The 22239-nt window shown below is 45.3% G+C and overlaps 1 protein-coding gene across 1 annotated transcript in view; it reads right to left on the reverse strand.

Moving 5' to 3' along the window:
• LOC137541339 (translational activator of cytochrome c oxidase 1-like) overlaps positions 1 to 22239 on the reverse strand; it is a 49547-nt gene that overhangs the window by 20854 nt on the left and 6454 nt on the right. Inside the window, exon 2 of the mRNA XM_068262588.1 lies at positions 21868 to 21974. Within this exon, the coding sequence (XP_068118689.1) occupies positions 21868 to 21906 (39 nt within the window). The 5' untranslated portion in view covers positions 21907 to 21974. The remainder of the gene's footprint in view (positions 1 to 21867; positions 21975 to 22239) is intronic.

Consider the following 22239-nt stretch of genomic DNA (forward strand, 5'->3'; position numbering starts at 1 on the left):
AATGTGTGTTGATTTTAATTTTTTTTTTACTTTTAGTTGTATTACTGTTTGGCCACAAGATGGCGGCCATGAGTTTGTTTACATGACGTCACTCTAAGCGTAACATACGCTTAGAGGGACGCAACAGCCAGAAAAGGCGTAGCTTCCGAGAGAAGCTGTCGCTTTTTCAGCGGGGGAGAGGAATCAGTGATCGGGCACCATAGCCCGATACACTGATTGCCTGGCTAACGAACTACGCGGGACGTAGTTTCTACGTCCAGGAACTAAAATAGGTTAAAGATGAACTTCAGTGGATAAAAAAATAGCTACTTACTCTATATAGGCCCCAGCCCTTTGGATAAGAACACACTAGGCAGAAACACACATAATATAAATCGCATGAAAAAGCACATTTGTTTGTGTTCTGCAATGTGCGTTTTTGAAACGCAGAACTTGCGGCATATTTTTCCACAGCGCATCTAAAATGCACTTAATGTATGTCAATGGTGAATCAGAGGTATTCATTGCACTGTTTTAATGTGTTTTTGTAAAAATTTGATAATGTATTTCAGCTTCCTGTTGCCTTGCTAGTGATGAGCCAGAGGACATCGAAAATGTGTTTTTATACCAGCCACATTCCCAAAAATTTGCATAAAACGCATCAGAAACGCAAGTAAAACACAAAAAAACTGCACTTGCGATTCATACGTGCAAAGTGCAAATGCAGAAAAACGCAAATAAAGACCAAAATTACTTACGGTAATGTCTTTTCCAGGAGTTGGAAGGACAGCAACCCTGAGACTTGTCTCCCTCCATTCAATCTGGACAGGAAGCTAGATTAAAGAGTAACTGTCAGGCTGCAAAAGCTAATTTAAACCTCTATTCTCCTGTGTTAAACAGTTTAGAAGGAAGCCAAAAAGGCAATACTGAAGTTAAAAAAATCTCTCTTACTTTGATGTGTGCTGAACAGCAAGGCTGGTTATTCCCAAGCTGGTAAGGAGGCCACATAACATACTGCAAAGCATTCTGGGGCTGCTTCTTCTCCCCACTCTGCACTACCTTGGGTCCTCCCCCTTCATTTCCCTATCACGTCCTAAGGCTGCTTTCACAGTGGGAAGTTACAGGCTCATGTTACAGCAGCTTGTAACATCACAGCACTGAAAAATCACAAGGCACATGTTCCGTTAGAGTATACTGCATGAGTCGCTATTGTTCCTAGCCACATGGCTAATTAATATTCACTGCACAATAGTGCTGTCCAGATCATGAACCATTAGGATCTTTGATCCTGATCGAATCATCAGGAAGCAGGGAGAATAGGACCTCACAATTAGCTTCATAGTAGACAGACAAACATGAAACCTGCCATGAGCTGTCAGGAGCATCATTCTCTGCAAATACTATATAAAGATTCTGTGAAATCCAAACGTGGACAGTGAAATGCATATGTAATGTAAGTACAGCCAATATTTAGCTACTGATATATGTTTTTTTTCTCTGAGACCCTATACCTAAAAGCTCCTCTTTAAACAACTGAATATGAATTAATCAGGCAGGGCATATAAGCAGCATCCACACATACCTCCTCACTTATAAAGAAGATTAGTCCACACCAATGACGCTTAAAGAGTAACTGTCAGGCTGCAAAAGCTAATTTAAACCTCTATTCTCCTGTGTTAAACAGTTTAGAAGGAAGCCAAAAAGGCAATACTGAAGTTAAAAATCTCTCTTACTTTTGATGTGTGCTGAACTGCAAGGCTGTTAGACCCAAGCTCTCAAAAAGAGGAAAGGCCGCATACTATACTGCAAAGCATTCTGGGGCTGCTTGGGTCCTCCCCTCGGCTGCTAGTGAGAAAGTACAGGCTCATGTTACAACAGCGTAGCACTGAAAAATCTCGGGGCAGAGTACACTGCAGGAGCCCGCTATTGTTCCTAGCCACATGGCTAATCAATATTCACTGCACAGTAGTGTTTTCCATTACGGATCTTTTGTGTGAGTGGAATCATCAGGAAGCAGGGAGGACATGACGACACATTTGGCTTCATAGGAGACAGACAAACATGGAACCTGCCATGAGCTGTCAGGAGCATCATTCTCTGCAAATACTATATAAAGATTCTGTGAAATCCAAACGTGGAAAGTGAAATGCATATGTAATGTAAGTACAGCCAATATTTAGCTACTGATATATGTGTTTTTTTTCTCTGAGACCCTATACCTAACAGCTCCTCTTTAACAAATAATTTTATTAATATACACGGATGGGTATAATAGGGTGCTGTCCTTTCGATTCCTGGAAAAGACATTACCGTAAGGAATTTTGGTCTTTCCTAGGACGTCCTCAGGACAGCAACCCTGAGATGACAAACAAGATGACTAATTTAGGGGGGACAACTGCCTGCAATACCTTTCTACCAAACACTAAATCTGAACTGGCAAGAACATCTAATCTGTAGTGCTTGACAAATGTGTTATGATTTGACCAGGTAGCAGCCTTACAAATTTCTTCTATTGACGCTCCTGCTCTTTCTGCCCAAGAAGTTGAAATTGCCCTAGTAGAACAGGCTTTAATTGGAACATTCAACGGTTTTCCCTGGTGTACATAGGCAAGAGCAATGGCCTGTCTGATCCACCTTGCTATAGTAGACTTGGTAGCCTGTTTTCCCTTGTTTGCACCTGAAAAAAGAACAAGCAAGGCTTCTGACTTTCTCCAATTTTCGGTACGATCTAAATATTGTAACAAACATCTTCTCACATCTAAACAATTAAGACCTAATTCTTTCTCATTAGTCGGGTTGTTGCAGAATGAAGGTAAAATAATCTCCTGGGACCTGTGAAAAGTAGAGACCACTTTAGGCAAAAAAGAAATGTCCATTTTCAGAGTTACCCTGTCCTCACTTATAATGCAGTAAGGCTCCCTGCATGAAAGAGTCTGAAGTTCACATATACGCCTTGCTGAGGTTAAGGCTAATAAAAAAGCCATCTTTAAAGATAACATTTTGTCCGAAATGTCCTTTATAGGCTCAAAGGGTGGTTCACATAAAGCCTTTAATACTGTGTTGAGATCCCAGGTTGGAACTTTAGAACGGATGACAGGTTTCAGTCTCTTTAAGGCCCTGAAAAATCTGATGAAATCCTGTTCCTCACCTAATCTCTTTTCCAGAAAAACACTGAGAGCTGAAGTGTGAACTTTAACCTCCCTGGCGGTTAATTTTTTTTTGCCAAATGGGCAAAAATCCTTTTTTTTTAATTTTTTTTTTGTTTCATGTAAAGCTACCAGAGTGGTAGCTACATGAAACACCACTAGAGGGCACATGTGTTCCTCTAGTGTGATAGTCGCCGGCACTAATAGCAAACATATAACGCGTTCCCTGTTTGGCTTCTCATGTCGCCATGGCGACGATCGGAATGACGTCATGGACGTCAGCCGACATCCTGACGTCAGGCGCACCCGATCCAGCCCATAGCGCTGCCCGGAACTCATTGGTCCGGGCAGCGCAGGGCTCTGGCGGGGGCCCTCTTACGCCGCTGCGTGCGGGCGATCGCCGCAGCGATCGAGCTGTGCACGCGGCTAGCAAAGGGCTGGCTGCGCGCACAGCACTTTGAATGGGGCGAATCGCCCCAATAGAGCCGGAGAAATCCTCCTGCACGGCATAGCCCGAGCTCAGCTCGGGCTTACCGCCAGGGAGGTTAAGTGTACTCATACTAAGTCCTTTCTGGAAACCACTTTGAAGGGATTCTAGTACTGACACTGAGTGATGAATGTCACAAGAATTACTCAAACACCAGTCCGTATAGATGTTCCAGATTTTGGAATACATTTGTCTAGTGACCTTCTTCCTACACTGAATCAGTCTCTGAAAGTCTATTCGAAAAACCTTTCCTCTTTAATAATCTCCACTCAGGTTCCAAGCTGAAAGCTGAAGTAGGTTCAGGTTTGGATGGAAAACTAGCTCCTGAGCTAGGAGGTCCGGACGAAGTGGAAGTATAATTGGATCTGCTACAGCTAACTTCTGTAGAAGAGAAAACCAAGGTCTCTTGGGCCAGAAGGGTGCTATCAGAATGCTCTGAGCTCTGTCTCTCCTGATTTTTGCCAGAACACGAGGGATTAGGTTCAAAGGGGGAAATAGATAAACTTGAAGAGGTTTCTAGTCTATTGTGAATCTGAATCTATTGCCCACGGTCTCTCCTGAGGGCATAGGGAGCAAAACTGAAGACATTTTGTATTGTTCTTGCGAGCAAAAAGATCCACCTGAGGAGGATCCCATACTGCTGTTATCTGTTGAAAAACCTCCTCGTTTAAAGACCACTCGTCCTGGTGAATCTGCTCTCTGCTTAGATAATCGGCCAGCTGATTCAGAGACCCCTTGAGGTGAACTGCCCTTAGTGCATTCAGATTTCTTTCTGCCCAGGATAACATTCTTGATGTTTGAGTCCATAGAGATGCACTTCTCGTTCCCCGACGATTCAAATATGCAACTACTGCGTTGTTGTCTGTGCGGATAAGAACATTGCAACCCTGGATCTGAGGTGCAAAGAACTGAAGAGCCTCCCAAACTGCCTGTAACTCTCTGCCGTTTGATGATCTTTGACTCATCTGTTTGGACCACTGTCCCTGAGCTGGAACCTCATGCAGATGTGCTCCCCATCCCCAAGAGCTCGTGTCCGTGGTGATTATCTTTTGAGGAGGATAATCCCAAAGGCGGCCCTCCATAAGATGCTCTTTGCTTAACCACCAATCTAGAGATTGTTTTATGCTCCCTGGAATCAACAACTTTTTGTCTAGAGAATACAAGTGCCTTTCCCAACTTTTTAGGATCCAATTTTGAAGAGTTCTTGAGTGAAATTGTCTCCACTGTATTGCTGGGAATGATGAGGTTAGGATTCCTAGTAGTTTCATAGCATCTCTTAAGGACACAGTCTTTGATTTCTGAAAAGAAAGGACAAACTTAGAGAAATACACTCTTTTTCAGGAAGGTATAAAGTCTTATGGTGGGTCTACACGTGCCGATGTATCTTATCAATCGAGCCGCTGATGCAGCTCGATTGATAAGATCCGACAGGCCCGATCTCGATGCGGCCGAATCCCCGCTCGTTCCCCACGAGCGGACAATAGCGGGGAATCGAGCGGAAGATAAAAGGCACTGGTGGGGATGAGCGGGTACGGAATCTGACGCATGCGCGGACGAGCGGGGACGTGGCAGGTACACGCAGGGATGCGGAAGAGTCGATTAGCCGCCGGATCGCTCTGTGTAGATTAGGCTTTACACACCTTGCTTATTTGAAACCCTAGGAATTCCATAGACTGAGCAGGGTGCAAAGAAGATTTTTTCCAATTGATGAGCCAACCCAGAGACTGAAGGAACTTTACAGAAACCTCCACCTGGGAAGAAACTGAAAGAAACGAGGAACCCCAGATAAGCAGATCATCTAGATAGGCTAAGACATGTACAGATCTTACCCTTAGTACTGACAACACTTCTGCCATGACCTTGGTGAATAGCCACGGAGCAGAAGATAACCCAAAGGGAAGTGCATTAAATTGATAGTGCCTTACCTCCCCCTGAACCTTTACAGCAAACCTCAGGTACTGTTGAGAATCCAGGTGTATTGGATGATGAAGGTATGCATCTTTTAGATCTAACGATGCTAGATAACAGTTTCCCTCCAACAGGTTGATCACTGTGGAGATGTTGTCCATACTGAACTTTCAATATTTTACCGACTTGTTTAGTCTTTTTAGATTGAGGATGAACCTGTAATCTCTTTGTGGCTTCTTTACTAGAAACACTGGAGAATAATGTCCTAGACACCTTTGGCACCACTCTTATTACTATCTTTAAAAGGAGGGATGAGATTTCTTGTTCTAAGGCCTGCACCTGATCTGGAGATTTTGTAATCAGAAGAACGTTCCAGAGTCTCTGTAAGCTTAGATCCGAAGAGGAAATCTCATTCACAAGGAACCTACAGAGTTTAGACTTGGAAGATGTGTCTCCCTGACAGGTTTTGACCCAGATTCCTCTTCTAGCTGTGTTCACCAAAGCTGTTGTTCTTGCTGATAAACGGAGAGAGTAGTCCGCAGCATCAGATAGATAATTAGATGCATGAAAAATCTTTGGGAAAGACTTCAAAATCTCTTCCCTCGGAACTCCAGACGCGATCTGAGATTGGACCTCAGTCAACCATAATTTCAAAGACCTTGACACAGCAGTAGAGGCTATTGCTGGTTTAAAGTTCAAAGAAGAAGATTCCCATGCCCTTCTTAGTATGTTATCCATCTTATCTATGGGGTCTTTAAGATTTCCAAAATCTTCAAATTGTAAGTCAGATTTTCTGGAAACCTTAGAGATAGCTGGATCTAATTTTGGTGAAACACCCCAAAATTTCTGATCTTCCTGTTTAAACGGATAATGTTTACTCAAAAATTTCGGCCAGAAAGCCCTTCTTTCCGGAAGATCCCATTCCTTCTTAATCATACATTTAAGACTGTCATGAACAGGGATAAACGAGTAGAAAGGTTCTGCTAAACTTTCATACATTTCATCAAGTGGAGTTAAAGTCTTTTGCTCTACTTCAATGCCCATAGATGAATGCATAGCATGCAATAGTTCCTTCATAAAGTCAGTAGAAAAGGCAAATCTCTGTGATTAATCTTCCCGTACATCAGTCTCTGAAGGAGGAATCTCTTCCAGTGAAGATATCTCCACTTCCCCTTCAGATAAATCAGATCCATCTGAGTTATCAAGGCGTCTACGCTTGGAAGATTTTGGCCTCAATTCACTAAGCTTTATCAAACACTTTATCAAATGTTTGATAATTTACCTCATGGGTAAATTCTAAATTTGAATTCACTAAGGTGTTATATATTTATCAAATGTTTTATCGATCAAACATTCGATACTAATAGAACACCTTAGTGAATTCAAAATTAGTTTTAACCCATTCGTTTTAACCACTTCAGGATTCTGCGTACGCTTAAGTACGCCCTTGAATCCTGAAGTGGATTCCATGGACGGCCGCTCGTATGAGCGGCCGTTCCATGTCAGTTCACGGAAGGTGTCTCCGTGAACACCCTGCGAGCCGCCGATCGCGGCTCGCAGGGTAAATGTAAACACACGGGGAAGAACTTCCCCGGTGTTTACATATATACGGCGCTGCTGCGCAGCAGTGATGTAGAGGAGATCGGCGATCCCCGTCCTGCTCCGCTCACAGGGGGAGGGAGAGGGAGGGAAGGGGAAGGAGGCCAGGAAGCGCTGCGGAGGGGGGCTTTGAAGAGCCCCCCCGCAAGCGCAAGCAGCCGGCGGCGATCAGACCCCCCCAGCAGGACATCCCCCTAGTGGGGAAAAAAGTGGGGGAAGTCTGATTGGCCTGGCTGCTATCTGATCGGTGCTGCGGGCTGGAGAGCCCACGCAGCACCGATCAGCAAAAAACCATGTGGTACAGAAGTGGTTAAAATATCCCACAGTTTTATTTTATATTTAAATCTACATTTTAAGTTTTTACTATTTCATTGTCTCTGCTCAATAACACTTTCATTGAAGTATGCAGAGCACAAATCTATGAATTATTGACCCTTTTTTTATCTCTTTCCTGCTCTTGGAAGCCATTTCCTGACAGGAAAGTGTTTTACGGCTGTAATTACTTATCAGTGAGGGTTATGCTATAGTCTGACCCAGTCCGACCTGGTCCTGACTCAGAAAGAAACTGTCACTTGCATGCCTGATGTTTAACTCTTTCAGGCAGAGAAAGAACACAGCCTAGTTTTTTATGTGCTTGGCACTATACATACACGTCACCTCGGTTGTCCTTTCCACTACCCGCCGCGAAAGAGGCTCCCCTCGCAGACCCCTTGCGTAGCCTGGCCAATCACCGCCTGGCTGCGCTATGGGGTGGATCGGGACTCCCCCTGACGTCAATGACGTCATTCCGACGGGGGAAGCCCATACAGGAAATTGCATTCAGAACGGGATTTCCTGTTGGAAATAATCAGAACGCTAGGGAGGTTAAGGGCCCGTTTCCACTGTTGCGACGCGATTTCGCCGGCATCCCGACGCTTGTAAAAACGCATGCGGATGCGTTTCCACATGCGTTTTTACCCGCGATTTCGCATGGCAGGGTGCCATGCAAAATTAACCATGACTCTGCCAGGGCAAAATAACATTGAAAAAGGTGCGAAATCGCACACGAATCGCGGGTAAAAACGCATGCGTTTTTCCTATTAAATACATTAGCGGTGATTCGCATGGATTCCCGACGCAGGCGAATTCTGTGGGTCCCGTCGTGCAGATTTGGCCCGCCGCCAAATCGCTCCCGCACGCCGCACATATGGAAACAGCCCCGGCCACTTCAATGTACCAAGCGAATCCGCATGTCGGCGCCGCATGCGGATTCGTTATGGTGGAAACGAGCCCTAAAGGAAACCTGTAATGACAAAAAAAAAAGGATCCACTTACCTGGGGCTTCTGCCAGCCCCCTGCAGCCTCCCTTTGCCCGCGCCGTCTCTGAACGATCCTCCGGCCCTACGCGGGAGCCAAGTTTCATTATCGCAACTCGCCGGGCTTTGCACCTGCATGGCCCAGGTTGTGCGAGTCCTTGTTCGTGTTCCCCTTGTCTGGAGTGTCCTGCGCAGGATGAGGTTTTCTCGTACTCAGCCTGTGCAGGACTCTCCCGGTGTCGGGAGCACGAACCGGGATACTAGCGGCCAGGACTGCGCAGGCGCAGTGGCCGTCAACTTGCAAGTTGGGGGTAATGAAACTTAGCCACGGTGGGGGACCGGAGGACTGTATGGTAACGGCGTGGGCACAAGGAGGCTGCAGAGAGCTGGCAGATGCCCCAGGTAAGTGAATCTCTTTTTTTTTTCTTTTTAGTCATTACAGGTTTCCTTAAAAAAGAAATAAATAAAAAAAAAAATTCACCATACTCTTGTAATCACCGATGCTTCCAAAAAGCTGTGCTCACATTCCTTCATGCCTTCCCAAATGAAGTGCCCTTGGATATGAACAATAAGGAAAAAAAAATAAAAATAAATCGCACTTAGTGCTCAATACTGCATAAACCAATTAAAAGTGTAGAAAAGTAAATCAATTAAAACAAAACAGCACCATCGGGATGTGCCACCACCAGAAAGGATCAATTTGTCACTCCCCCTGTCGTGCTTTCACTCACCAGAGCGCTGCTTGCATAAGTCACATCTTAAGTCTGCTGAGTGTTACCTCCATAAGGATGACACATGGCACCGTGTTCAATTAACCCAGTTTTTATTCTGCATGCGGATCAATACAGGGAATTAAGCACTCTCTGTGCAGCTGAGCCGCGACCTTCAGTCAACACGCGTCGCTCCTGTCACTTCTGCCGTACTAGAGCATGTCAGTGTACCTACTGGCTCCTGTCCACGTGTTTCGTCATGTAATGACTCATCGGGGCTGGAGGTATGCTTAAAGTGTACCGGAGATGGGGACCCTTAAAAATATGTATACATACCTGGGGCTTCCTCTAGCCCCCTCCGGCCTGATCGCTCCCTCGTCGTCCTCAGTCGCCTTCTCCCAGTCGGTTCATGCTTAACCAGCTGAGCGGTCTGGACGAGCTCAGCTCGTCCAACACCGCCAGCGGCTGCCGCTCAGGCCCTGCTGGGCCGATTTTAATGAAATAAGAAGCAGCACACGCAGCCGGCACTTTGCCAGCCGCGTGTGCTGCCTGATCGCCGCCGCTCTGCGGCGATTCGCCGCGAGCAGCGGCGAAAGAGGGTCCCCCCAGCCGCCTGAGCCCAGCGTAGCCGGAACAAAAAGTTCCGGCCAGCGCTAAGGGCTGGATCGGAGGCGGCTGACGTCAGGACGTCGGCTGACGTCGATGACGTCACTCCGGCGACGATATAAGCAAAACAAGGAAGGCCGCTCATTGCGGCCTTCCTTGTTTATTCTGGGCGCCGGAGGCGATCGGAAGATCGCCTCCGGAGCGCCCTCTAGTGGGCTTTCATGCAGCCAACTTTCAGTTGGCTGCATGAAATAGTTTTTTTTTTATTTAAAAAAAACCCTCCCGCAGCCACCCTGGCGATTTAATCAGAACGCCAGGGTGGTTAAACTAATGCCACACAAACAATTAAATGTTTCCATGTTTTTATTGAACACACCATGTAAACATTCACAGTGAAGGTGGAAACCGTATGTTAACCTAGACTAATGACATCTCCAAAAGCTAATTGGAGTGAGGTGTCAGCCAGCTGGAGTCCAATCAATGAGATGAGATTGGAGGTGTTGGCTACAGTTGCGCTGCCCTATAAAAGACACACACTAGTTTTGGGTTTGCTTTTCCCAAGAAGCATTGCCTGATGTGAATAATGCCTCCCACAAAAGAGCTCTCAGAAGACCTACGATTAAGAATTGTTGACTTGCATAAAGCTGGAAAGGGTTATAAAAGTATCTTCAAAAGCCAGGGCTGTGGAGTCGGAGTTGGAGTCGGAGCAATTTTGGGCACCCGGAGTCGGAGTTTGAGTCGTGGTTTCAGAAACTGAGGAGTCGGAGTCGGGGTCGCATGATTTTTGTACAAAATCCACAGCCCTCTTAAGTATTAGACTAAGGAGTCTGAGTCGAGAAGTCGGAGTCTGAGCAATTTTGGGTACCCGGAGTTGGAGTCGTGGTTTCAGAAACTGAGGAGTTGGAAGATTTTTGTACCGACTCCACAGCCCTGCCAAAAGCCTTGCTGTTCATCAGTCCATGGTGAGACAAACTGTCTATAAATAGAGAAAGTTGAGCACTGCTGCTACTCTCCCTAGGAGTGGCGGTCCTGTAAAGATGACTGCAAGAGCACAGCACAGAATGCTCAATGAGGTGAAGAAGTATCCTAGAGTGTCAGCTAAAGACTTACAAAAGTCATGGCAGATGCTAACATCCCTGTTAGCGAATCTATGATACGTAAAACACTAAACAAGAATGATGTTCATGGGAGGATACCACAGAGGAAGCCACTGCTGTCCAAATGAAACATTGCTGCATGTTTAAAATTTGCAAAAGAGCACCTGGATGTTCCACAGCAGTACTGGCAATATATTCTGTGGATAGATGAAACCAAAGTTGAGTTGTTTGTTAGAAACACACAACACTGTGTGGAGAAAAAGAGGCACAACACACCAACATCAAAACATCATCCCAACCGTGAAGTATGGTGGCGGGGGCATCATATATTGGGGCTGCTTTGCTGCGTTAGGGTCTGGATGGGTTGCTATCATCGAAGGAAAAATGAATTCCCAAGTTTATCAAGACATTTAACAGGATAACTTAAAGAGAAACTCCGACCAAGAATTGAACTTTATCCCAATCAGTAGCTGATACCCCCTTTTACATGAGAAATCTATTCCTTTTCACAAACAGACCATCAGGGGGCGCTGTATGACTGATATTGTGGTGAAACCCCCCCCACAAGAAACTCTGAGGACCGTGGTACTCCTGGCAGTTTCCTGTCTGTGAACCTTGCTGCATTGTTGGAAATAGCTGTTTACAGCTGTTTCCAACTGCCAAAAAAGCATGCAGCAGCTACATCACCTGCCAACAGTAAAAATGTCACCATGTGATAAATTTCAGAATGTAAATCATGGATTTAAAAGATTTTACAATGGGCAAACACTGACTAAATCATTTAGACATAATTATTGTAAAAATGAAGCACTTTTTTTATTACTTTATTTTGTAACTGGAGTTCCTCTTTAAAGAGAACCCGAGGTGGGTTTGAAGAATATTATCTGCATACAGAGGCTGGATCTGCCTATACAGCCCAGCCTCTGTTGCTATCCCAAACGCCCCTAAGGTCCCCCTGCACTCTGCAATCCCTCATAAATCACAGCCACGCTGCTGACAAACAGCTTGTCAGAGCTGGCTGTGTTTATCTCTATAGTGTCAGTCTGCTGCTCTCCCCCCGCCTCCTGCAGAACTCCAGTCCCCACCTGCATCCCTTCCCTCCCTGCTGATTGGAGGGAAGGGACGGGGGCAGGGACCGGAGCTATGCAGGAGGCGGGGGAGCAGCTGAGACTGACACTACAGATGTAAACACAGCCTCACAGCACGGCTGTGATTTATAAGGGATTGCAGAGGGCAGGGGGATCTTAGTGGGGTTTGGGATAGCAACAGAGGCTGGGCTGTATAGGCAGATCCAGCCTCTGTATGCAGATAACATTCTTTAAAACACACCTCGGGTTCTCTTTAACCACTTAAGGACTGCAGTCATAAAACCCCTTAAGGACCAGAGCCTTTTTTTCCATTCGGACCACTGCAGCTTTCACGGTTTATTGCTCAGTCATACAACCTACCACCTAAATGAATTCTACCTCCTTTTCTTGTCACTAATACAGCTTTCTTTCGGTGCTATTTGATTGCTGCTGCGAGTTTTAGTTTTTATTATATTCATCAAAAAAGACATGAATTTTGTCAAAAAAATGACTTTTTTAACTTTCTGTGCTGACATTTTTCAAATAAAGTAAAATTTCCTATACATTTGAGCGCGAAAGTTATTCTGCTACATGTCTTTGATAAAAAAAAACCCATTCAGTGTATATTTATTGGATTGGGTAAAAGTTATAGCGTTTACAAACTATGGTGCCAAAAGTGAATTTTCCCATTTTCAAGCATCTCTGACTTTTCTGCGCACCTGTCAGGTTTCATGAGGGGCTAAAATTCCAGGATAGTACAAATCCCCCCCAAATGACCCCATTTTGGAAAGAAGACATCCCAAAGTATTCAGTGAGAGGCATGGTGAGTTCATAGAAGATTTTATTTTTTGTCACAAGTTAGCGGAAAATGACACTTTGTAACAAAAAAGTTTCCATTTCTTCTAACTTGCGACAAAAAAAAATGAAATCTGCCACGGACTCACTATGCTACTCTCTGAATACCTTGAAGTGTCTACTTTCCAAAATGGGGTCATTTGTGGGGTGTGTTCACTGTCCTGGCATTTTGGGGGGTGCCTAATTGTAAGCACCCCTGTAAAGCCTAAAGATGCTCATTGGACTTTGGGCCCCTTAGCGCAGTTAGGCTGCAAAAAAGTGCCACACATGTGGTATTGCCGTACTCAGGAGAAGTAGTATAATGTGTTTTGGGGTGTATTTTTACACATACCCATGCTGGGTGGGAGAAATATCTCCGTAAATGACAATTGTTTTCTTTTTTTAACACACAATTGTCAATTTATAGAGATATTTCTCCCACTCAGCATGGGTATGTGGAAAAATACACCCCAAAACACATTATACTACTTCTCCTGAGTACGGCGATACCACATGTGTGGCACTTTTTTGCACCCTAACTGCGCTAAGGGGCCCAAAGTCCAATGAGTACCTTTAGGATTTCACAGGTCATTTTGAGAAATTTCGTTTCAAGACTGCTCCTCACGGTTTAGGGCCCCTAAAATGCCAGGACAGTATAGGAATCCCACAAATTACCCCATTTTAGAAAGAAGACACCCCAAGGTATTCCATTAGGAGGATGGTGAGTTCATAGAAGATTTTTTTTTTTTGTCACAAGTTAGCGGAAATTGATTTTAATTGTTTTTTTTCACAAAGTGTCATTTTCTGCTAACTTGTGACAAAAATAAAATCTTCTATGAACTCACCATACTCCTAACGGAATACCTTGGGGTGTCTTCTTTCTAAAATGGGGTCATTTGTGGGGTTCCTATACTGCCCTGGCATTTTAGGGGCCCTAAACCGTGAGGAGTAGTCTTGAAACCAAATGTCGCAAAATGACCTGTGAAATCCTAAAGGTACTCATTGGACTTTGGGCCCCTTAGCGCACTTAGGGTGCAAGAAAGTGCCACACATGTGGTACCGCCGTACTCAGGAGAAGTAGTATAATGTGTTTTGGGGTGTATTTTTACACATACAGATGCTAGGTGGGAGAAATATCTCTGTAAATGAAAATTATTTGATTTTTTTTACACACAATTGTCCATTTACAGAGAGATTTCTCCCACCCAGCATGGGTATGTATAAAAATACACCTCAAAACACATTATACTACTTCTTCTGAGTACGGCGATACCACATGTGTGACACTTTTTTGCAACCTAGGTGCGCTAAGGGGCCTAACGTCCTATTCACAGGTCATTTTGAGGCATTTGGATTCTAGACTACTCCTCACGGTTTAGGGCCCCTAAAATGCCAGGGCAGTATAGGAACCCCACAAGTGACCCCATTTTAGAATGAAGACACCCCAAGGTATTCCGTTAGGGGTATGGTGAGTTCATAGAAGATTTTTTTTTTGTCACAAGTTAGCGGAAAATGACACTTTGTGAAAAAAAAAAACAATACATATCAATTTCCGCTAACTTGTGACAAAAAATAAAATCTTCTATGAACTCACCATACTCCTAACGGAATACCTTGGGGTGTCTTCTTTCTAGAATGGGGTCATTTGTGGGGTTCCAATACTGCCCTGGCATTTTAGGGGCCCTAAACCGTGAGTAGTCGTCTTGAACCCAAATGTCTCAAAATGACCTGTGAAATCCTAAAGGTACTCATTGGACTTTGGGCCCCTTAGCACAGTTAGGCTGCAAAAAAGTGTCACACATGTGGTATCGCCGTACTCAGAAGAAGTAGTATAATGTGTTTTGTGGTGTATTTTTACATATAACCATGCTGGGTGGGAGAAATATCTCTGTAAATGACACATTTTTGATTTTTTTTACACATAATTGTCCATTTACAGAGAGATTTCTCCCACCCAGCATGGGTATGTGTAAAAATACACCACAAAACACATTATACTACTTCTCCTGAGTATGGCGATACTACATGTGTGACACTTTTTTGCAGCCTAGGTGCGCTAAGGGGCCCAACGTCCTATTCACAGGTCATTTTGAGGCATTTGTTTTCTAGACTACTCCCCACGGTTTAGGGCCCCTAAAATGCCAGGGCAGTATAGGAACCCCACAAGTGACCCCATTTTAGAAAGACGACACCCCAAGGTATTCCGTTAGGGGTATGGTGAGTTCATAGAAGATTTTATTTTTTGTCACAAGTTAGTGAAAAATGACACTTTGTGAAAAAAACAATAAAAATCCAATTTCCGCTAACTTTTGACAAAAAATAAAATCTTCTATGAACTCATCATACACCTAACAGAATACCTTGGGGTGTCTTCTTTCTAAAATGGGGTCACTTGTGGGGTTCCTATACTGCCCTGGCATTTTACGGGCCCAAAACTGTGAGTAGTCTGGAAACCAAATTTCTCAAAATGACTGTTCAGGGGTATAAGCATCTGCAAATTTTGATGACAGGTGGTCTATGAGAGGGCAAATTTTGTGGAAACGGTCATAAGCAGGGTGGCCTCTTAGATGACAGGATGTATTGGGCCTGATCTGATGGATAGGAGTGCTAGGGGGGTGACAGGAGGTGATTGATGGGTGTCTCAGGGGGCGGTTAGAGGGGAAAATAGATGCAATCAATGCACTGGGGAGGTGATCGGAAGGGGGTCTGAGGGGGATCTGAGGGTTTGGCCGAGTGATCAGGAGCCCACACGGGGCAAATTAGGGCCTGATCTGATGGGTAGGTGTGCTAGGGGGTGACAGGAGGTGATTTATGGGTGTCTCAAGGTGTGATTAGAGGGGGGAAATAGATGCAAGCAATGCACTAGCGAGGTGATCAGGGCTGGGGTCTGAGGGCGTTCTGAGGTGTGGGCGGGTGATTGGGTGCCCGCAAGGGGCAGATTAGGGTCTAATCTGATGGGTAACAGTGACAGGTGGTGATAGGGGGTGATTGATGGGTAATTAGTGGGTGTTTAGAGGAGAGAAGAGATGTAAACACTGCACTTGGGAGGTGATCTGATGTCGGATCTGCGGGCGATCTATTGGTGTGGGTGGGTGATCAGATTGCCCGCAAGGGGCAGGTTAGGGGCTGATTGATGGGTGGCAGTGACAGGGGGTGATTGATGGGTGGCAGTGACAGGGGGTGATTGATGGGTGATTGACAGGTGATCAGTGGGTTATTACAGGGAATAACAGATGTAAATATTGCACTGGCGAATTGATAAGGGGGGGGTCTGAGGGCGATCTGAGCGTGTGGGCGGGTGATTGGGTGCCCGCAAGGGGCAGATTAGGGTCTAATCTGATGGGTAACAGTGACAGGTGGTGATAGGGGGTGATTGATGGGTAATTAGTGGGTGTTTAGAGGAGAGAATAGATGTAAACGATGGATTTGGGAGGTGATCTGATGTCGGATCTGCGGGCGATCTATTGGTGTGGGTGGGTGATCAGATTGCCCGCAAGGGGCAGGTTAGGGGCTGATTGATGGGTGGCAGTGACAGGGGGTGATTGATGGGTGGCAGTGACAGGGGGTGATTGACAGCTGATCAGTGGGTTATTACAGGGAAGAACGGATGTAAATAATGCACTGGCGAATCGATAAGGGGGGGTTTGAGGGCAATCTGAGCGTGTGGGCGGGCGATTGGGTGCCCGCAAGGGTCTAATCTGATGGGTAACAGTGACAGGTGGTGATAGGGGGTGATTGATGGGTAATTAGTGGGTGTTTAGAGGAGAGAATAGATGTAAACGATGGATTTGGGAGGTGATCTGATGTCGGATCTGCGGGCGATCTATTGGTGTGGGTGGGTGATCAGATTGCCCGCAAGGGGCAGGTTAGGGGCTGATTGATGGGTGGCAGTGACAGGGGGTGATTGATGGGTGGCAGTGACAGGGGGTGATTGACAGGTGATCAGTGGGTTATTACAGGGAAGAACGGATGTAAATAATGCACTGGCGAATCGATAAGGGGGGGGGGGTTGAGGGCAATCTGAGTGTGTGGGCGGGCGATTGGGTGCCCGCAAGGGTCTAATCTGATGGGTAACAGTGACAGGTGGTGATAGGGGGTGATTGATGGGTGATTGATGGGTAATTAGTGGGTGTTTAGAGGAGAGAATAGATGTAAACGATGGATTTGGGAGGTGATCTGATGTCGGATCTGCGGGCGATCTATTGGTGTGGGTGGGTGATCAGATTGCCCGCAAGGGGCAGGTTAGGGGCTGATTGATGGGTGGCAGTGACAGGGGGTGATTGACGGGTGATTGACAGGTGATTGACAGTTGATCAGGGGGGATAGATGCATACAGTACACAGGGGGGGGGAGGGTCTGGGGAGAATCTGAGGGGTGGGGGGGTGATCAGGAGGGAGCAGGGGGCAGTTTAGGGACTAAAAAAAAAAATAGCGTTGACAGATAGTGACAGGGAGTGATTGATGGGTGATTAGGGGGGTGATTGTGTGCAAATGGTGGTCTGGGGGGTGGGCAGGGGGGGGTCTGAGGGGTACTGTGGGCGATCAGGGGGCAGGGGGGGGCAGATCAGTGTGTTTGGGTGCAGACTAGGGTGGCTGCAGCCTGCCCTGGTGGTCCCTTCGGACACTGGGACCACCAGGGCAGGAGGCAGCCTGTATAATACACTTTGTATACATTACAAAGTGTATTATACACTTTGTAGCGGCGATCGCGGGGTTAACAACCCGCCGGCGCTTCCGATTGGCCGGCGGGTTGACGTCGCGGGTGGGCGGAGCCTATTGCCGGTGGATGCGCGCGCATCCCAGCGCGCGATCCCCGGCCAGAGAGTGCCCCAGGACCTGACGCCAATCTGCGTTACGTGGTCCTGGGGCTGCCACTTTGCCGCCGCCAATATGAAGTAGGCGGTCGGCAAGTGGTTAAGGCCATCTGTCCACCAGCTGAAGCTCAGCAGAAGATGGGTGTTGCAACAGGACAATGACCCAAAGCATAGACGTAAATCAATAACAGAATGGCTTAAACAGAAGATAATAAGCCTTCTGGAGTGGCCCAGTCAGAGTCCTGACCTCAACCCGATTGAGATGCTGAGGCATGACCTCAAGAAAGCGATTTACACCAGCCATCCCAAGAATATTGCTGAACTAAAACAGTTCTGTAAAGAGGAATGGTCATGAATTACTCCTCACCGTTGTGCACATCTGATCTGCAACTACAGGAAACGTTTGGTTGAATATTAAATCCAAGGGTTCACATACCTTTTCCACCTACACTGTGAATGTTTACATGGTGTGTTCAATAAAACATGGAAACAATGAATTATTTGTGTGGTATTAGTTTAAGCAGACTGTGATTGTCTATTGTTGTGACTTAGATGAAGATCAGATCATTGTCAGGTTAGTCTGGTCAATGACTATAGGTCAGGCTGTATGCCCATATGACTGACCAATAGCCCAGCCCGTAAGACCTGCACAAACTCCTACCTAAGACAGAACTACAGTAACCCTGCAGGTAGATGTAGCATACAGACTGACAGATAGTATTCACCAAACAAACCAGTAGTTATTATACAAGGCACAGTATTCACAAGTAGTATAGTCACCTGAGGCCTGAAGGCTGAGGCAGTCCAGATGATAGTTAGGGGACTGCAGGCTGGTGAGGCAGTTCAAACACTTTACAGGTAGCGTGGTCATTTCAAGCCAATGTCGGTCCAGGCAGAGTTCAAGAGAGTTCTTAATCAAGCAGGGGTCTATCCAGGCGGCAATCAGACAAGTCCAGGTACAAAGCAAAGTCGGCAAAAGGTAATCCAATCGAAGGCGAAGTTAGGAACAAGCAGTGGTCGACAACGGAAATCAATCTAGAGTAAAGCTCGGTCAGGATACAAGGCAAAATCGGCAACAGAGATCAATCAATCAATACCCAGCAACAAGCCACAGCTAATGCTATCACGGGCGATGTCTGAGGGCGCTCACCTTAGCTATATACAAGGAACAACCAATCAGAAAGTAAAGGAATCCAAATTAACCAATAATGCAGCATAGTGTCAGCAGATCAGCTGACACACAATGTACGCCCGTGGCTGTTTACAGCGGCGGAGTGTGTACTGAGAACGCGTCCGCCGCTTATCCAATGGGAGCTGAGCGTCATGCGCTCCACTTCAGAGAGCCACTGAGACCCAGAGGCTTGCGCCTCAGCGTGGGTCTCGGCGATCCGCCGCCATGAGCGGCCACAGGATCTTACAATCATATTTTAATACCAATTTATGCAGAAATCCATAATTCCAAAGGGTTCACATACTTTTTATTGCTACTGTAGTTATATCAGTGACTGCATCAATTCATCCAAATCTATCTACCGCAACCTACAGCACAGTTCATGAGAGGAGGCACATAGGGACCAGTGATGCTGCTGCTCCTCAGGACACTAAACTTCCTTCTGCTGCATACATGCAGCAGAAGGCGGTGACCAAGCACATACGAGAGCAGAGCTTAGTTAAGGGGGGCTTAATTCAGGGGGCAGGGCTTAATCCAGTTAGGGGTTAGTGACATATCAATCCTGCCTGATGGTGGCACATCCCGGCGAGTGCCATCTTGTTTAATTTTGTTTGAGAGACTTAACAACTTGATAACTACAGGGGTTGTACTCCTCTTATAGACCATAGCAATTTTCAACTTTCAGCGTTCCTCCCAATTATTCCCTAATAACTTTATCACTACTTGTATCGAAATGATCTATATCTTGTTTTTTCCGCTACCAATTAGGTTTTCTTTGGGTGGTACTTTTTGCTAAGAATTATTTTTATTTCTTATTTTATTATTTTAATGCCTTTTAACAAGAATTAGAAAAAAATGGAAAAACATTATCGTTGTTTCTCAGTTTTCTGCCATTATAGTTTTAAAATAAAACATGGTACTGTGGATAAAACCCACACATTTTATTTGCCATTTGTCCCAGGTATTAAAATGTTTAAAGAGTAACTGTTAGCCCAAAAAAATCAAATTTAAATCTCTATTGCAATGTTTTAATTACTTTGTAAGGGAGCCAAAAAGGCAATGCTGAAGTTAAAAAGCAATCTAATTTTTTTACTGTGTAGCCTTTTCCCCAAGCTCCTAAGGAGGACGCAAAGCCGCATAACAGATACTGCAGAGCATGCACAGCATGCCCATGTCTGCCCGACCCCCCTCTCCCCCCCAGGACCAGGTGCCGATGTCTGCCCGACCCCCTCTCCCCCCCCAGGACCAGGTGCCGATGTCTGTCCGCCCCTCCCCCCCCCCAAGAGCTGATATCTTCTCACCCCAAAAAGCTGACACGGAGAGAGAGCGGGAGTGGAGTACACCTACACACTTCCAGCGCCGCCACCGCAGAGCAGCCACCGCCGAGTCACATGTGAGAGAATCACGAGCAGGAGAGAGATGCACGGCAGCGGCTGCTCTGCGGTGGCGGCGCTGGAAGTGTGTAGATGTACTCCGCTCCCGCTCTCTCTCCGTGTCAGCTTTTTGGGGTGAGAAGATATCGGCACCTGGTCCTGGGGGGTTGGACAGACATCGGCTCTTGGGGGGGGGGGGGCGGACAGACATCGGCACCTGGTCCTGGGGGGGGGGGAGAGGGGGTCGGGCAGACATCGGCACCTGGTCCTGGGGGGGGGAGAGGGGGGTCGGGCAGACATGGGCATGCTCTGCAGTATCTGTTATGCGGCTTTGCGTCCTCCTTAGGAGCTTGGGGAAAAGGCTACACAGTAAAAAAATTAGATTGCTTTTTAACTTCAGCATTGCCTTTTTGGCTCCCTTACAAAGTAATTAAAACATTGCAATAGAGATTTAAATTTGATTTTTTGGGCTAACAGTTACTCTTTAAATTATGTCCCTAGTACAATGTATGACAACAATATTTATTTGGAAATATTTCAGTTTTGCTCTCGTTTAAACTATATCACTAATTACAAGTCTTTATTTGAAAACAAAATATAAAAACAACAGTAATATACCCTCATGACATACATTTAAAAAAAAAAAAGTTGAGTCCCTAAAGAAGCTATTTACGGTATGTATTTTTTTTTTAACAAGAGTTTTAATTTGATAACTATGGGAGAGTGGGGAAAGTAAGGGGTTAATTAAGGGGAATTTATTTATTTTTATTCAATGTATTGTGTGTGTATTTTTACTATTTGGCCACTAGACGTCCCCCTTCATTATTTCGGTGTACTGTGAACAGTACACAGGAAGTAATGGGTTTATGTTTTTACTTTCACTTTTTTAATGACCACAGGCATCTCACTGATGCTGGCGATAATTGATTACAGGCCCTTCGATTGACTTTGGGAACACCTGTTCCAATTCACCGATCAGTGTAAGAACAGGTGGCGAAGGGAGCGCGCGATCGCCACAAGATACGTATATCTACGCCCCCGGAGCTATGATAAAAAAGGTGTAGATATACTCTTTCTGGCACAATAAGAGGCTAATTGATTTATGCAGTATTGAGCACTATAAGTGATTTTCTATAATGTTCATAGAGTAATCCAGGTGCACTTCAATTGTGAAGGTGTGAAGGATTATAAACGCAGCTTTTTGGACATATTTCTGAACAGTAATACCAGCTGAGGAGACAGTACAGGACTTGAAAGCAAACCTGAACTGAAAAGTCAAAATAAAAATACATAAGTCATACTTACCTCCCAGGTAGTCTACTCAACAACCTCTTTCTCCTCTCCCACGTCCTGTTTGTCCTGTGATCAATGGAATTCTCTGGCCTTCATTTTAAAAATGGCCATTACCCCATAACAGCTTCCGGGTCAGCACACTGTTCAACTGTAATATCGTCCACTTGAGCCATAGGGAAACATGGACATTACCTTGCTTATCAGTTACTCTTTCAGTTATGAACTGACAGCAACCAATAGATAACTGACAGCAACTGATATATTTCAGTTCTGGCAAAATCTTGTCAGAACTGGAAGGAATTGTTGTAAGAAGAAAATGGTGAGCTTCTGAGAGGAACTGATGGTGAGGTAAGTATGTAATATTCATTTGCAGGTACATCATATTTGTTTATTTTAATAATTTTACTTGGTTCAGGTTCCCTTTAAATAAATGCTCAGTCTAATATTGCCCAATCACAAAGGGGTTAAATACAACAGATAAGAACTTACAGCTCCTTTGATGGCGGTCTCAATGGTAGTCTTAGGCATGTTTATTTGTCGGCACTGTTCCACAAGATTGTACAGATGCAGATTGAAGTCTGGGTTAGGTCCTCCCTCTGTAAGTAGAAAGAGTTATACTATAATCACACAGATGTATAAGGAGAATTGAAGAGGAACTTTAAAGAGGAGCTGTCAGCCATACTATCTCAGAAAAAAACACATATATAAGTAGATATAGTAGATATATTAGTCCTGCCCAAATGTTTTGAGTCTGTCAAAAATATTGGAAATTAGAAAAGTTGGTGCTTAAGTTTTTATAATAGCAATTTGCATATACTCCAGAATGTTACGAAGAGTGTTCAGATGAATTGCATAGTCCTT

This window comes from Hyperolius riggenbachi, chromosome 12 (assembly GCF_040937935.1).
Source record: "Hyperolius riggenbachi isolate aHypRig1 chromosome 12, aHypRig1.pri, whole genome shotgun sequence".
In the NCBI taxonomy this organism is placed as follows: Eukaryota; Metazoa; Chordata; class Amphibia; order Anura; family Hyperoliidae; genus Hyperolius; species Hyperolius riggenbachi.